The sequence below is a fragment of the Dryas octopetala genome, chromosome 7, assembly GCF_963921425.1.
Source record: "Dryas octopetala chromosome 7, drDryOcto1.1, whole genome shotgun sequence".
Lineage (NCBI taxonomy): Eukaryota > Viridiplantae > Streptophyta > Magnoliopsida > Rosales > Rosaceae > Dryas > Dryas octopetala.
The window spans coordinates 1020492-1036541 of NC_141372.1; the positions used below are offsets into that span (position 1 = coordinate 1020492).

The following is a 16050-nucleotide window of genomic DNA, read 5'->3' on the forward strand; positions in this document are numbered from 1 at the left end:
AGAGTCCCAAGGTCCAACCCAAGGCGGTGGTGCAGCGGCAGCCGGCTAAGGCCGTTTCTGTTTATCATATTTTTTATTTTTTTAATATTATTTAATAAAAAAGAAGTAGTTTAGAAATGTAGCAAGATCTCAGCCACACAAGGGCTTGAGATCAAAAGTCAGGCACATAGTGTGGACCGTGTGGTATTCTTTGCCTGGCAGAGGATCTAGGTCAGGTCCCGTTGGTACTTAGTAGATGTTCTCGGTTCTCATTTACTAATTGGTTTGTGTTTCCTACTGGGTTCTCTCTCGATCTACGTCATTGCCAACGTCTTAATTTGAGTGATGGTCACACCACGGAAGGAACGATTCACATTTTCACACGTGGCCTTTGGTCGCCTTCGAAGTAATTGCAACCGTTGGTGGTGAAAAGAGCGCGCAGAGAAAGCGTCATCTATAAATTAGTAGCGCGTGTCGGTTATTGCTAACAACACGAAAGCGTATGAACCTGCGTCGAATTTCGTCGAGAATGGCCGAAGAAATCAGCAGGTCCGCCGATCTTGGATCCTCCGCCGCCGCTGTTGCTGCTGCTACTTCGCCAAAATCAAAATCGAAATTCTTGTGGCCCTCTGTCCTCCGTTGGATCCCCACCTCCACCGATCAAATCATTGCCGCCGAGAAGCGTCTCCTTTCTCTAGTCAAGTAATCACCTTTCTCTATCTTGTCGCAAAATTGTTAATTGGTTGAATAAGTACTGAAATGGAAACCAGGGATTTTGTTGCCGTTAGTATGACAGTTTTGAAATTTTAATTTTTCCGGAGTTTCTAAATTTCATTCGTAAGTTGAAGTGGCCCAACTTCTCACATTTCCTATGAATTTTGTTTGATCGCACCCTGACGTTTCACTTTCTTCAATTTATTGGATGGTTTGAAAGGTTGAATTTTGAGAAATGATGCAAATTGCTCGAATTTTGCAGGACTCCTTATGTTCAAGAGCGGGTGAATATAGGATCTGGCCCGCCGGGGTCCAAAATCAAGTGGTTTCGATCCGCAAGCAATGAGGATAGGTTCATCAACACGGTTTCGTTTGACAGCAATGGTGATGCTCCTACTCTTGTTATGGTTCACGGATATGGTGCTTCTCAAGGTTTCTTCTATAGAAATTTTGATGCCCTTGCCAAGAAGTTCAGGGTCATAGCCATTGATCAACTAGGGTGAGCAATATTTTCAATCTCTTGCAGTGTTGTTCTCAACTTTGGCTCGCTTTAAGTTCATTCCGTAATGTGCAGCCAACCTTAAATGCATTGAAGTTATCTTTTGGTTTCTTTCCCTTTCTTACAGCTGATGTTGAAAACTGCATAATACGCATAAGTTTCTTGTTATACTTTGTGAAATAATTTGTGACTTTTGTTCTTTTAAAGGTAGATACTGCCTTTTGGGGTCTGTTATTTATGAGAAACGTTTTGTGCTCAAGTTCTTTGTTTAATCTTCTATGCAGTTGGGGTGGATCAAGCAGGCCTGATTTTACATGCAAAAGCACTGAAGGTGATTTTACGCTGTCATTGAATATTAATATTTACACCATAAATGTGGATATTACTTTTTTTTTCAATAAATGTCCATATTACTTATTGTGCCAATTGTCTATGGTTCATTTTTGTAGTTGATATGTAAGTATGGAGAATGTAATTTACTAGAGTAACAATAAATTATAGGGAGACTTCCATTTAGGTTCTTTAATTCTACAACAATTTACTGACTTTACCTTATGGCTTTTAAAATTCTAACTAAAGTCCAATAATAATGTAATCATTTCATGTTACATAATATTGGTCTATTAGTTTTTATTTTTTTCACACATACCAGGCTCCGAGCGCTCGTCGGTCATTTTCAAGTGTTCGGTAGTATATTTTTACTTCTTCCTCAAGCCCTAGTTTGACGGAGTTAAAACCTAACATGCAGCCTCCACAAACCTCCTTTTATACTCTAGGAAGGTATGAAGTGAACCGGTACCTTATACCCTAAAAAAAAAAAATAATAATAATGACATTTCTTTGACAAGACAATGGTCAAAGGGCTTTATTTAGAAAAAATAAGGTTAATTTTACCTAAATTGTTAGAAGGACTAAACTTTAATTTTACCATAAGGTTTTACTTAAATTTTACCTAAATTCTTTGACAAGCCATAAAATTTTTGTCCAAATAAGAAATGTTAGAAGGACTAAACTCTAATTTTACCTAAATTGTCCTTTAATTTTACAATTTACTAACTAAAGCCTTATGGCTTTTAAAATTCTTACTAAAATCCAATAATATTGTAACCATTCCATGTTAAATAATATTGCAATTGGTAATGCAGAAACTGAGGCATGGTTCATTGATTCCTTGGAGGAATGGCGAAAAGCCAAAAACCTCAGCCACTTTGTATTACTTGGGCATTCATTTGGTGGGTATGTTGCAGCTAAGTATGCACTGAAGGTATATCTTATTCCATATTGATCATTGAATCTAAGCATGACGATGGCATTATCTGTATTTGTGATCTCGATCTTATTTATGTAATAGTATCCGGAGCACATTAAGCATTTAATTTTAGTGGGATCTGCTGGGTTCTCATCAGAGTCAGATGCAAAGGCTGAGCGGATTATGCAGTTTAAATCCACATGGAAAGGAGCAATTTTTAACCATTTGTGGGAGTCTAATTTTACTCCCCAGAAGCTAGTCAGGTAGATATATATTTTTACTCTCCTTCACCCTTACTTTTAATCCAACTTGCAAAATGATATTATGCATGGTCCATATTTACATTTCAATAATTGAAGTTATCCTTTTCATGCGTAGTCTCTGGTTATGGATGCCGCATTCTGTTTAGGTTTCTGAGCTGGTATTTGCACACTGAGAACATTTACCTGCACATGATGCAAGCATTACTTGTGCAGTTTCCCCTGTGCATAAAGACATATATCCACAACCATGCACAAACAGAAAATGTTAAGGGTGTAGTTGACATTTCTATATCAAAATTTGCAAAGAGAGTTATCTTTATTATAGTGAAGATGAAGGTGATTTATAAATTTAAAAAATTGGAAAACTTCTCTATGTTTCTGGTGTCATGCTGATGCACACTTCATTTTATGTTTGGTCGATAAGGTTTTAAGGTCTTTGAATCCTTTACCATTATATGTCTTAGAGAGCAATTAATTTTCCTCATTCACACTATGCCTTTGGGGCCATTGGTGCAGGTTGGAATCTGTTCCTTCCAAAAGATTAGGGATGAAACAGAGAAAGAGGTGGTTCATATTATATAAGTTCTTAGATCTTATTTTTTTAACTATTTTTGCAGAGGGTTAGGGCCTTTGGGTCCAAATCTTGTTCGGACTTACACCAATGCTAGATTTCGCGCTTATTCAGAAGAGGCCACACTAACTGAACAGGAATCCCGACTGTTAACAGGTTGCTTAAGATCAAGTTGTTTGTGTATAGCACATTCATATCCTACTTTTAATATATCTGATGGTTTTCTTTTTCAATTGAAGATTATGTGTATCACACTTTAGCAGCCAAAGCTAGTGGAGAGCTCTGCTTAAAATATATATTTTCTTTTGGAGCGTTTGCTCGGATGCCCCTTCTTAACAGGTTTGATAATCCTACTTTACACTTTTGTGTTAAATAAAATTGATTTGGTTAAGTTGCAATGTTAAGGAGACTTCCTTGGTTAGTCCTTGTGAGTTTATCAGAGCCCATGTTGTACCAAATAATTGAACTGTTTGAGATGGTACATGGGTTTATTGCAGGCAGAAGGGAATTAAAGTCTGGATCAAAATGTCAACTGTTAAAACCCTGAGTCGAATCAGATTTATATTACATTCCAATAAAATGTAGTGGAAACTAAGAAACTTATTGTCTTACAAACCTTTCCTAGAACATGATGAACATCAATTATGTTTTTTTTTTCTTTTCTTTTGAGCCAATTTCAGATACGATGTTGTTGAACAAAACCTTAAACAGCCATGCATTTAACTACCTCTGAAGTAAAAAACTTTGGGCTTTTTTTGGGTCCATCTTCAACTCAGAAGAGCTGCAAGTTCGTGAACTGATTACATGTAGCGCTCTTTTTTATACAGTGCATCAGAGTGGAAAGTGCCGACTACTTTTATTTATGGCTATCAAGACTGGATGAACTACCAAGGGGCTCAAGAAGCTTGCAAGCAAATGAAGGTCCCATGTGAGATAGTCAGGGTTCCTGAGGTCACTCTCTCTCTCTCTCTCTCTCTCTCTCTCTCTCTCGTGCATATGATCCATTGGTTTTGATAAATAAAATTTTCTGATAAATAATTGCAGGGCGGGCATTTTGTATTCATAGACAACCCCAACGGTTTCCTTAAAGCTGTTCTTTATGCTTGCCGTAGATTACTTTCACCTGACCCTGACAGTGAATCCTTTCCTGAAGGTTTGACATCTGCCTGAAAAGAATATGTAGTCGTTTTCTCCTTTCCTTTGTACATACTAAACAGTCACATTTTAAAATGGGCAAATTCATCGTTTCATTCTTTGATAGTGTATCTGTGATACTCTTGTATGCATAAATACCTACAGGTAGAGTAGGTCTGTACATTGCTATAGGAAAAACGAGGCAGGTTTACTCTACCACCATTTTTATAAGAACAAACTTCTGCACATGTGGTGTTTGATTTAGCCATACTCATTTGTTGTATTATACAATCGTGATTTCGTAATAGAAGGCATTTTGTAAATGAGGGACTGCTACTAAATGATAACTGAGGTGCCATGAGAGCATGTGTTTGCTAGGTGACATACTGACATTGATATAGAGGTAATACGAAATGGGGTCCTCAGTTATCTGTGGTGGTCTGTATTCTGGATTTGAGATATTGAGCTGGTGTGATTTAAAGATGAAACTTACTTAGTCTCAACTCTCAAGTCGGGTTTCATTCATTCCCCTTAACTCGAATTGGTCCGTGATTTTACAGTTGATACGAGCCTGTGACTATATCTTTTGTACCAGCTTTTGGTTTTTTTGTTTTTTATAGTATCAGCTTTTATTACGGTAGATGAATGTATAAATAGACAGCAGCTTTGTGTGTGAGTAGTAGTTCCCAATTCCCATAAAACCACTGTGGGTCAGCACCCGACCCAATGCAGATGTCAATCAGAGGCCTGACGGGTAAGGCTGTCGTAGGGGGCTGAGTTATGAAATGAAAGCGAGAATGACATGTCTTCATAGTTGAATGGTAGTATATACTACTATATACTGTTGCTTCTGTTCATTTTCATGACCCGATTAAATGCGGTGTCTGGTCTCATTTCTTATTTTATTGGGCAAATACTCAAATCACAAGGACTTTTCCAGTTTACTTTTCACACTCACAACTGTTCACTCATTCACGTACTCTGCAACATACTATTATCATCTGTGATCTTTACTACTCTACTCAGTGATTCAGTCTGATGCAGTGGGACCCAGAAGCATACAATCTCCCGTGCCATCATATTATTGCTTCACAAGTCACAATATATGAACATACCCTTCTTAAAGAAATAAAAAATAAAAAAATTCACATTAAGTGACAATCTGGCCAGTCAGGGACCACGTGCTGGTCAACACTTTGCTAATAAAATCCGACGTGCAAGGCCCAAAGAATATAAGGGGTCCGACACATCCACAGATCCTGACGCCCCCTCACCTTTTCCGATAAACGTCATATTAACGGCTACTTTTCCCACTCTTCCGAACACGCCACGTGGCTTATCCCGATTAAATATTATCTATTTGGCGGGAAATGAATAAAGAATAAACCCTTTTGAGTCCTCATAAGTCATAAGTCATAACTCATAAGTCACTGCCTCATGAGGAAGGTGGAAAACTTTTAGTTTAGCCATGGAGTGGTCCCTCGCCGCCGTCAGGTCAAAGTTATGTAGTTGAGCAAAAGTAGGAAAATGGAATAAACACCAACCAATCGTAGAAATTAGAACTCAATTAATCAAAAGCGTTAATGCGTCTTTTTTGTCACAAAAGAAGAATAATAATAAAAAAATCAGGCTGGTGAAGGCAGTGAAGTTGGATCAGCCGACGATGGGATGTCAGGTCCGACCCGGCAACCTTCAAGCATGAAAACGACGTCGGCTATGGATGGTCTATCAAGCGGTTCAGGAGCTGTGCAAAGAAGCCCCACTTTCACTCCAAGCAAGAACTCTTCCCACTCCGATGACTCGGGGTCTAGCTCAAGTAGCCCAGGCTCGAGCAGCTCTGAAATTTGACCTCTCTGTAACTGCCCTTTGACCCATTTCACAATGTCTTCGTCTTGAGTGAACATCACTGGCTTCCTCCCAGTTAATATCTCCAACAACACAATCCCAAAACTATACACATCGGCTTCTTTTGTTGCTTCCCCTGTTAATGCTGCTTCGGGTGAGACATAGCCTAAGGACCCAATTGGGGTAGAAGATGAGGAGGCTTCTGCTGGTGTGGCTATGGTTAATCGGTCTAGGCCAAATTCGGATAAATGGGCTTCGAAATCAGCGTCGAAAAGAACATTTTGCGGCTTCAAATCGCCGTGTACCATTGAGACAGAGTGCAGGAACGTCAACCCACGAGCAATGCCAAGTGCAATGAGGTGACGCATTGGCCAATTTAGTACATGACCATCTTGGTGAGAGGCCTCTTGGAGTAATGTAGCTAAGTTTCCATTAGGCATGTAATCGTATACAAGAAGCCTCACATCAGGAGGACCTGCATAATAGCCTCGCAAAACTGTCAAGTTCCGATGCTTCACCTTGCCAAGCTCTTCGGCCTCTTTGCGAAAAGCCCCTTCATCAAGAAAACCATCGGGAAGGCGTCGAATTGAAAGCACCATTCCATCTTGGAATGAGGCCTTGAATACCAGTCCATATCTTCCCCTACTCAACACATTTTCCTCATCGAATTGTCTCGTTGCTTCTAATGTCTCTGCATGCGTAATCCTGGTACTGAACATGACTAGTTTTGGCCCTCCATTTTCGCCACTTCCACGACCCCTTTGAGATCCTCCTGAGCTTGCTCGAGCCGGGCTGCTGCGCTTCTTCTCTCCCCCAATTACCATTTCTCTAAGCCTCTTACGCCATCGCAAGAGGCTGTAGACATAGCTACAACAACACAGTGCTAGAAGGCAAGCTCCACCCACAGCCACACCAATTAACAAAATCAACTTGTTCCTTTTTCTCCTTCTCACATCTGCACATTCTCTATTCAATGGTTTCCCACATAAATTCCGGTTCATTGCAAACACAGAAGGATCATTGAACTGAGAACTCAGTGGCTTTGGAATCTGGCCAGCAAGGATGTTGTTAGACAAATTCAAGTACTTCAAGTGAGGGATGAGAGAAATATTTGCAGGGATGGCTCCACTCAACCTGTTGGAGGAAAGATTTAACACTGTAAGGTTCAATAAATTGGGCAAAGAGTTTGGTATGTGGCTTGAAAGTTGATTCCCATCCAAAACCAGAGAAGTCAGAGAAGAGCATTTGTAAATCTCTTCTGGGATTTCACCTGTCAACTTATTATGACCCAAATCAAGCTCTTTCAAATGAGACAGGCCAGAGATAGAACCTGGAATTTTGCCCCCTAATTGATTAGAACGAAGCTCAAGCACTTGAAGATTCCCAATATCTCCAAGCTCTTGTGGGATTGTACCCGAAATACGATTTTCGGACAAAGACAGAACAATTAATGACCCAAGAAATCCGTATGTGGCCGGAATATCACCAGTAAAGGCATTGGAAGAGAGGTTTAGATAAGCTAAACTAATCAAGCTACTAAAACCTTGAGAGACATCCCCAGATAAGCGATTCTCTTGCAAAGCAACCACTTGTAAACTTGGCAACCCAAATATCTCAACCGGCAACTCCCCAAAAAGCTTTTGTTTACTCAAATCCAGTGTGGCAAGCTTCATCAAAGTTCCAATACTTGCAGGAACGCGGCCTGAAAACCCACAATTACTCAAATTCAAAACCTGCAAGCTCCTCAATTCTCCTACATTTTGCAGAACCTCACCCGAAAACTTGTTATGACTCAGGTTTAGACTAGTCAAGTTGCTTAGTTGCATGAGCCCATCTGGAACTTTCCCGGTCAGATTATTATTGCTCAAATTCAACGATTCGAGCTCCGAAAGTGTCCCCATGCTCGACGGAATGGTACCAAAGAACAAATTCCCACCCATAGATAACACCTTCAAGGTCCTCATTCCTCCCAAAAATGCAGGAATTTGACCCGAAAATCGGTTACCTTCAAAATCAAGAACCTGTAACAAACTACATTTCGCAATCTCACTAGGAACTTCACCGCTCAGTGAATTATTTGCCACCCGAAATTCCTCTAACCGGAAAAGACTGCCGATTTCAGCAGGCAATGTACCTAAGAACAAGTTTCCAGAAACATCTAGAAGCTTTATGGTTGTCACGTTTGTCAACCAAGCTGGGAACACGCCGTGAATCTGATTGCCTTGTAGGTCCAAAACCTCCAAAATACTCCAACACCTTATTGTGTTTGGCGGCTCAGCGATGCTCGTGAGCGCATTGAATCCGAGCTCTACAATCCTCAGGGAAGGAGCATTGTTGCCATTGCACAGCACAGACGTGGGGACCGACCCTGACAACTCGTTTCGTGACAGCGAAACCACCTGAAGCTTCGGCATCGCTCCGATCGTCGTCGGAACCAAACCTCTGAGCGCGTTGTCGTCGGCGCTCAAGTGTATGAGCGAGGAACAGTTGGAAATCGCCGAAGGCAGTGTACCGTGCAACCGGTTCGAGTCCAGCCATAGATACTCGAGCATCTGAAGCTCTCCGATGGTCGCCGGAACCCCGCCGGAGAACTGATTGAACGAAAAATTGATGAGCTGGAGCTGCGAGTTGACGGAGAAGTTCGCTGGAATCTCGCCGGCGAATGCGTTCGACGAAAGGTCGACGTACCGGAGGCTCGGCGAAATGTCGCCGGAAATTTTGCCGGAGAGGAAGTTGTGAGCGACATTGAGGATTTGGAGGTTGGTGAGGTTGTTGAGGATCGCCGGCGGGAGGTTACCGGAGAGTGAGTTTCTGTGCAAGTAAACGGCGCGTAGCAGAGCACATTGGGAAAGAGAGGGAGGTATAGAGCCGTTGAAGTTGTTGCTGTGGAGGCTCAGCTTGCGTAACTGGCATAGGTTAGCGAGGTGGTCACTGAGTCGGCCAGCGAGGTGGAGACGAGGCAAGCGGAGCTCGCGAACTCGGTTGTTGTAACAGACAACGCCACGCCAGTCACAGGGAGCTGATGGCGTGGACGAATCCCAGCCGTCCAGGGCGCTAAGAGGGTCGTGGAGATTGAGCTTGAAGGACGTTAACGCTTGGATCTCTGATTGCGTGTCACTACTTGGTCGTTGAGCGCACGTTAAGGTGGTGGTGAAGGAAGCCACTGCGATGAGCACTAAGAATAAAGTAGCCGTTGCCATGAGGGAGGTCGGAGGTACTGGAAAGAAGAAGTGAGAGTGGGTTTTTATTTTTATTTTTCTTGTTTTTGGGATTGTGTTTGTGGTGGCCCTGGTGGGGTTTTTTAGTGTTGGGAGTGGAGTTGGGGAGCGTATGGTGATGATGCATGAAGAAATGGACCGGAAAGAGGTTTTGGCAGAAACGACGCCGTATGCTGCGGCACAGGACCCAGGTCCCAGGTGTGTGTTTCTGTTCCCTTTCCCTCTCACTCTATCTTTCTAAGGATTCTAAACTCATTTATTTGTTTTGGACGGAAAGAAAATGCATCTCAGAGTCTGAAAGGTTCTTTCTGCGCCTTTCTTAACTTGTTCTAATGGGCCAGGGCCCATGGGGTTCAGAGTCACGAACTTTTTCTGAATTTTCATCAATTTTGGAATTTGATAATGTCACCCCACAATTGCCATGTTGACTGGTTTCTGGGAAATTGATTTTTCACTTTATTGTGTCATGGAGGATCATGTTGCATAATGATGCCTTGAGGACTATTATATAAGTAATGGGTTAAGGATAATTGTGTTATCACTTGCTTTAATCACGAAATAGAGGACTGAGCAATGATTTTATAGCTTTTTTCTTTTTTCCTCATTCTACGTAGTGTGTATAGTGTATTGCTAAACTTGTGAAATTATTCTATTAGCAAAATTAGTAAGGGCAATTTTCATGTAAAGCCAAATTTGAAGAAAGATACAAATAGTCAAATATTGGAAACTCCTTAAATATCAGTATTTAAATTTATAAATATATCAATTTTAGTAAACATTGGTGTCAAAAAAGTTGCCTTAGAATACCAATATTCAGAGAAATATTAATCTTAGTTCATATTTAAATATTAATAAATGAAATTACGAATATTCCAATGAATGTATCAATAATATCATGTTTAACAAAAAAGAAAATATTTTCGCACCGTCTAATTTTATGTTATCACTTACCAGTTGATATATATGGGATGTCGATCAATCAACTACTAGCTGCAATCACTTACTTTTGTACTGTGATTGTACAATTACATTAACATAATAGATATACAAAAATAGCAACTAATTATTGAATAGCTTTTTTTATTGTTAACGATGCTAGAGAGGTAATGAGCGAAAGTAACAGTAGTTTCAGCGATAACGAAGAATAGCTTGTATTTTTTTTTTTTTTGGTCGAAACGAAGAATAGGTTGTTGATAATCGACAATCTCTTGAAACAAGACCACACAACACTTAGGTGATCATGTATTACCTTGATTATCTAAGATCCAGTACTTAGTTGGGCGGGCCTGATTCGTGATATAACAATTAAATGGCAAAAAGAATTCCGTTGCCGGGACTTGAACCCGGGTCTTTCGGGTGAGAGCCGAATATCCTGACCAACTAGACTACAACGGATTTGTTGATTGAAGCGACAAAAACCATATATATCAAAGACTACGAGAAAGATCTTACCGAAAAACACCCAAAAAAAGAGACTACGAGATCGAGAAATGTAGGCGTGTGCAAAAATACCGAAAAACCAAGTTTCGAACCAAACTAATCGGATCGGTTTGGTCTAGTCTTTTTTTTTTTTTTTTTTTTCTTTTCGGTATATCAAACCAAACCAATCTGAACTTTGTGGTTTGGTTTTCAATATATAAATTTTTTATTTTCACCGAACCACTATTGATTATATGTATTAATTTTTATATATTAATTGTTCTATATATGATTTTAATACTTATTAATTATAGAATAAACTAGATTAATTTTCATATTGATATATTAATTTTTATATAATAATTGTTTTATAGTTTATATATTTTTGTAATTTCGTTTACTTATTGCTGTTGGTTGATGTGTGTTGAGGCTGTTCTGTTTTGTTTACTCCTTGTTGCGGCTGATGTATTTTTAGGGTTTAATTTAGTCTTTAATTCTTATGGCCGGTATTGTATTTTAATAGGACTAAAAAAAGGTAATAACTTGTCACTTGTTTATTTTGATGGCTATACATTATGTTTTTTATGTTGTGTAACTGGTTGTAACTTGTTACTTGTTTCTTATAATATTTGCAAAAATTCTCATTAAAAAAGAGACGTAAGACAGTAGAAGTCGTATAACCAAATAATACAAAAACAAAGTAAGAAATAAAAATAATAAGTCTTCATATAAGTTATGAAAAATGAGATATGAAATAAATTAGAAAATATGAGCTGTTCACGAACTTTTCGAGCCAAACATACTAAAGCTTAAATTTGGCTTATTTCTTAAACGAGCAAGCTTCTGCTTGACTTATATTTTTTTTCAGATGAGCTTAAACGAACCAAACTCAGTACAAACTCAAAATGTATGGAGCCAATTTACAGCCCTAGATGGAAGACTGTTTAGCCGCGTTAGCGTACACTTTTCGGTTTAATTATCATCTTAAGTTTAAGAATTTCAGCAGTGATTGAACAGTTAAAAACAAAAATAAAAAAGAAAGAAAAAAGGGAAATGAAAGTCTCAAACCCAGAAAGAAGCAAAGGTTTTAAGGCTTATTAAGGCTTAAGCGCACGAACACAGCACACTCTGCAATGGAGACCACCTTGAGACACTTGGGCATTGGCTTCTACACTTCACCAAGACTCGTCCCTTTTCTACACCACCAAAGAAAACCCCATAAGCAGCAGCTTAACCCCACCACCTGCTCCGCCAGCAAATGGGCCGAGCGCCTCCTCGCCGATTTTCAATTCATCGGCGACTCCTCTGCCTCTTCCTCAGACCACCACAAAAACCACCATTCTCTGTCAGCAGCCACCGCCACTCTCGCTCCTCCTTCTCTGCTTCCCCGACTCGCTCCCCCCGAGCGCCACGTGTCCATCCCCATCGACTTCTACCAGGTACTGGGCGCCCAGACGCATTTCCTCGGGGACGGCATAAAGAGAGCTTACGAAGCTAGGGTTTCGAAGCCGCCTCAGTACGGCTTCACCCAAGATGCATTGGTCAGCCGGAGACAGATTCTTCAGGCCGCTTGCGAAACCCTAGCGGACCCTGGGTCCAGAAGAGAGTACAATCAAGGCCTTGTTGAAGACGAAGACGGAACCATCCTCACCCAAGTTCCTTGGGACAAGGTAACTCATTTCACACTCCCACTCTCAAATCTATAATTCACTTGTGTTTATGCTCTATTTGGTTGGTGTGGAAGTTCAAAAATCGAAATTGCTGAGAAGTTAAGAGAATGTCGTGTTGAAGTTTAAATTTTTATTACTTTCATCTACATTACTACTTTTTCTTAGTAACCAAACAGAAAAATATGGTCTTTACTGGTATTGAGCTATTTGTAGGTTCCTGGAGCTCTGTGCGTGCTGCAAGAAGCTGGAAAGACTGAGTTGGTTCTTCAAATTGGGGAGAGTTTGCTAAGGGAGAGGCTGCCCAAGTCGTTCAAGCAAGATGTTGTTTTGGTGATGGCACTTGCTTACGTTGACATGTCAAGAGACGCAATGGCTTTGTCACCACCTGATTTTATTCAGGGTTGTGAAGTGCTTGAGAGGGCTTTGAAGCTCTTGCAGGTAAAGCCCTCATTACCTAGTTCTCTTGGCTCTTCATTTTTCTTAAGTTGTTGAGTTTTAATTTTAATTCTTTAGTTATTGATATGTGGAATGTATATTATTGCACTTCAGACCACTTTAGGGGTTCTGGAATGCAGGAGTTGCTAATGACTGATGAACAGAATCTTCCTGTAAAACTGATTGAATGCTAATAAGAAGCAAATGTTTTAAGGGGCTTTATTTGGAACAGTTTTTCTGAATGTTACTCTGTTTGGAAGGTGGAGTTGTACTATTAACTTTGCTTCTTACATATATGATGATATCATGTGTGATTTTTGTGCACAGTTTTGTTTTTACATAATTTGATGCTTCAGTAAGACTGATCTTGAATGTGTAGGAGGAAGGTGCCAGTAGCCTTGCACCTGATCTTCAAACACAAATTGATGAGACACTAGAAGAGATCACCCCACGCTGCATTTTGGAGCTTCTAGCCTTACCCCTTGGTGATAAGTACCGATCAAGAAGGGAAGAGGGGCTCCATGGTGTTCGCAATATATTGTGGTCTGTTGGAGGAGGGGGAGCAGTTGCTATTGCTGGGGGATTCACTCGGGAAAAGTTCATGAATGAGGCCTTCTTACGTATGACTGCAGCTGAGCAGGTAGCTTCATTGTTTTTGTCAATTTCCTTCCCAGGTCCTTTTATGCTTCCTGCTCAATTGTCTAAATTCTTTCTAATTTTTGTTTTGTTTTTCTAATTTTCTGTTTCTCCTTGAAAGGTTGATTTATTTGTAGCAACACCAAGTAATATCCCTGCAGAAGGCTTTGAAGTTTATGGAGTGGCACTTGCTCTTGTTGCTCAAGCCTTTGTTGGCAAAAAACCTCATCACATTCAAGATGCTGATAACCTATTCCAGAAACTTCAGCAGACTAAGGTAACAGCTCTAGGACATTCTATCAACATCTATACAACCAAAGAGAACAGTGAGGTCGACTTTGCTTTAGAGAGGGGACTCTGTTCACTTCTTCTAGGGGACCTTGATGTGTGTCGCTCATGGTTGGGCCTGGACAGTAATGATTCACCATATAGAAATCCATCCGTTGTAGACTTTGTCTTGGAGAACTTGAAGGATGACGATGACAATGATCTTCCCGGACTTTGTAAGCTATTGGAGACGTGGTTGATGGAGGTGGTATTCCCCAGATTTAGAGACACCAAAGACATAGAGTTCAGGCTAGGAGATTACTATGATGATCCAACAGTCTTGAGATACTTAGAAAGGTTGGATGGAACTAATGGTTCACCCTTAGCTGCAGCTGCAGCCATAGTGAGGATTGGAGCTGAGGCTACTGCAGTTCTTGGTAATGTCAAGGCCAGTGCAATTCAGGCATTGCAGAAGGTATTTCCTCTGGGTCACAGGGATGAGAATATGACACGTCAAGAAGATCATGAGGTGAATTATTCTCTTCTACCTGAAGAAAGTGGAGATCCTCTAGAAGAATCTGATGAAGATGATTCTCTCCATGTAGCTGAGGTTTCTGGAAGAGACGGTTCTGTTGGAATACATGAAGAAGAATTGATTACTGAACAAATCAAAGATGCAAGTGTGAAGATTATGTGTGCTGGTGTGGTAATTGGACTAATGACTTTCTTTGGGTTGAGGTATTTACCTGCTAGGAATGGCTCATCCAATCTACGTAAAGAACTTAGTTCAGTGACTGCATCTGATGTCACAAGTGCAGGTATGATTTTAATCATGCATTACAGCATTTAACAAAGCCTTACTTTCACCTATTAAGGTCTGAAACATGAATATTTTTGGTCTCTTAATGAAACATGTTATTTCACTCAAACCGAAAAAAATTTCTTGTGTTTATGACATGTCTAGTTTCAAAGTGGACATGTTCAATGTGGTGTTTCATGTCATGCAAAAAACTCATTTTCTAGAAACTAATTCATATTATCATGCAGGGTTACCAGGAATTGAAGAATCTGCAGAGGAATTACCCAAAATGGATGCAAGAATTGCAGAATGTCTAGTTCGCAAATGGCAGAGCATTAAATCTCAGGCTTTTGGACCTGATCATTGCGTGGAAAAACTGTCTGAGGTGAGGAATTCCTTAGTTTTTGTGGATGAGATACCATATCCGTGAGCTAGTTACCAGATCTGGATGCTATGTAAACTGTAAAATGTAAATTGATCATTGTCGACCACATCAGAATAGTCCGTTCTCTCCTTTTAAAAACCATCCCGGTGAGTTAGAAGTCCTTATATTGCCATGATTATATATTTTACATCAAGGAGTAGGAAACTGACTTTATAGGACCATATTAACTGAGGCTGTCCATAACTTATTGGAACATTTTGTGATTAAGTTGCAGTAGTTAAGGCATGTCATTGTTTCTGTGATTCTGTGAACTTCCAATTAATCATGGCTTGTCAAGCAGTAATATTTGTGTGTCATTATGCTTGTCCTGACATTGCAAAAACTGCCAGGTTTTGGATGGTGAGATGTTAAAGGTATGGACAGATCGTGCAACCGAGATTGCAGAGCTTAATTGGTTCTATGACTATGCCCTGTTGAACTTGAGCATCGACAGTGTGACTGTATCGCTAGATGGACAGCGTGCTTTGGTGGAAGCAACACTTGAAGAGTCGGCCCACTTAACTGATGTGCTCCATCCAGAGCACAATGCCTCAAACAACAGAACGTACACCACAAGGTACGAGATGTCTTGTTCGAGCTCAGGATGGAAAATCACTGAAGGAGCTGTCCTCCAATCATAAACAATTTGATGTAAAATATGTTGATGCTCACGTGTAAATGCTATCTCCTAGTAAACTCTTGGATCTCTTTTTCCTCTAAATTTTAGTTGGCAAATTATATGAGAAATGGTAATATAATTTTAGAAATAAATGATGTTCAAATTAAACATTATCGAATAAGTTGATATTCAGAATTTTATGATTCAATTGAATAAATATAGAATTACTGTTCCCATGGAAAAATAAAATTTTGGTAAATCCTATTTGAGCCTGAAAAAGTCTGAGTCACTCTTTTAAGTTTTATTCCC

General features: G+C 40.0%; 3 protein-coding genes and 1 non-coding gene across 4 annotated transcripts; 2 read left to right on the forward strand and 2 right to left on the reverse strand.

The window, feature by feature from the left end:
* Window positions 1-448: 448 nt before the first annotated feature.
* Window positions 449-4677, forward strand: LOC147278144 (alpha/beta-Hydrolases superfamily protein). The gene is made up of 9 exons (XM_086249717.1): window positions 449-681; window positions 956-1192; window positions 1477-1523; window positions 2338-2456; window positions 2544-2704; window positions 3322-3431; window positions 3515-3614; window positions 4103-4226; window positions 4320-4677. The coding sequence occupies exons 1-9, from the start codon at window positions 482-484 to the stop codon at window positions 4443-4445; spliced, it is 1224 nt and encodes a 407-aa protein (XP_086105843.1). The 5' UTR covers window positions 449-481; the 3' UTR covers window positions 4446-4677.
* Window positions 4678-5827: 1150 nt separating this feature from the next.
* On the reverse strand, window positions 5828-10008 carry LOC147278145 (Leucine-rich receptor-like protein kinase family protein). Its single transcript, XM_086249716.1, has one exon. It carries the CDS (start codon window positions 9452-9454, stop codon window positions 6035-6037), a length of 3420 nt encoding a protein of 1139 aa, XP_086105842.1. The 5' UTR covers window positions 9455-10008; the 3' UTR covers window positions 5828-6034.
* A 786-nt stretch (window positions 10009-10794) lies between these two features.
* TRNAE-CUC (transfer RNA glutamic acid (anticodon CUC)) lies at window positions 10795-10867 on the reverse strand. Its single transcript has one exon. It is a non-coding gene; the product is annotated as a tRNA-Glu (tRNA).
* Window positions 10868-11961: 1094 nt separating this feature from the next.
* On the forward strand, window positions 11962-15881 carry ARC6 (Chaperone DnaJ-domain superfamily protein). The gene is made up of 6 exons (XM_086252446.1): window positions 11962-12561; window positions 12775-12999; window positions 13376-13636; window positions 13754-14717; window positions 14947-15083; window positions 15473-15881. Exons 1-6 carry the CDS (start codon window positions 12025-12027, stop codon window positions 15761-15763), a joined length of 2415 nt encoding a protein of 804 aa, XP_086108572.1. The 5' UTR covers window positions 11962-12024; the 3' UTR covers window positions 15764-15881.
* Window positions 15882-16050: the final 169 nt, after the last annotated feature.

Coding starts and splice junctions, on each gene's coding strand:
- LOC147278145 (XM_086249716.1), bottom strand. CDS start 9,454: ATGGCAACGGCTACTTTATTCTTAGTGCTCATCGCAGTGGCTTCCTTC.
- LOC147278144 (XM_086249717.1), top strand. CDS start 482: ATGAACCTGCGTCGAATTTCGTCGAGAATGGCCGAAGAAATCAGCAGG. Junction 2,457..2,543: donor CAGCTAAGTATGCACTGAAG/GTATATCTTATT, acceptor TTTATGTAATAG/TATCCGGAGCACATTAAGCA. Junction 3,432..3,514: donor GGAATCCCGACTGTTAACAG/GTTGCTTAAGAT, acceptor TTTCAATTGAAG/ATTATGTGTATCACACTTTA.
- ARC6 (XM_086252446.1), top strand. CDS start 12,025: ATGGAGACCACCTTGAGACACTTGGGCATTGGCTTCTACACTTCACCA. Junction 13,000..13,375: donor GGGCTTTGAAGCTCTTGCAG/GTAAAGCCCTCA, acceptor TTGAATGTGTAG/GAGGAAGGTGCCAGTAGCCT. Junction 15,084..15,472: donor GCGTGGAAAAACTGTCTGAG/GTGAGGAATTCC, acceptor AAAAACTGCCAG/GTTTTGGATGGTGAGATGTT.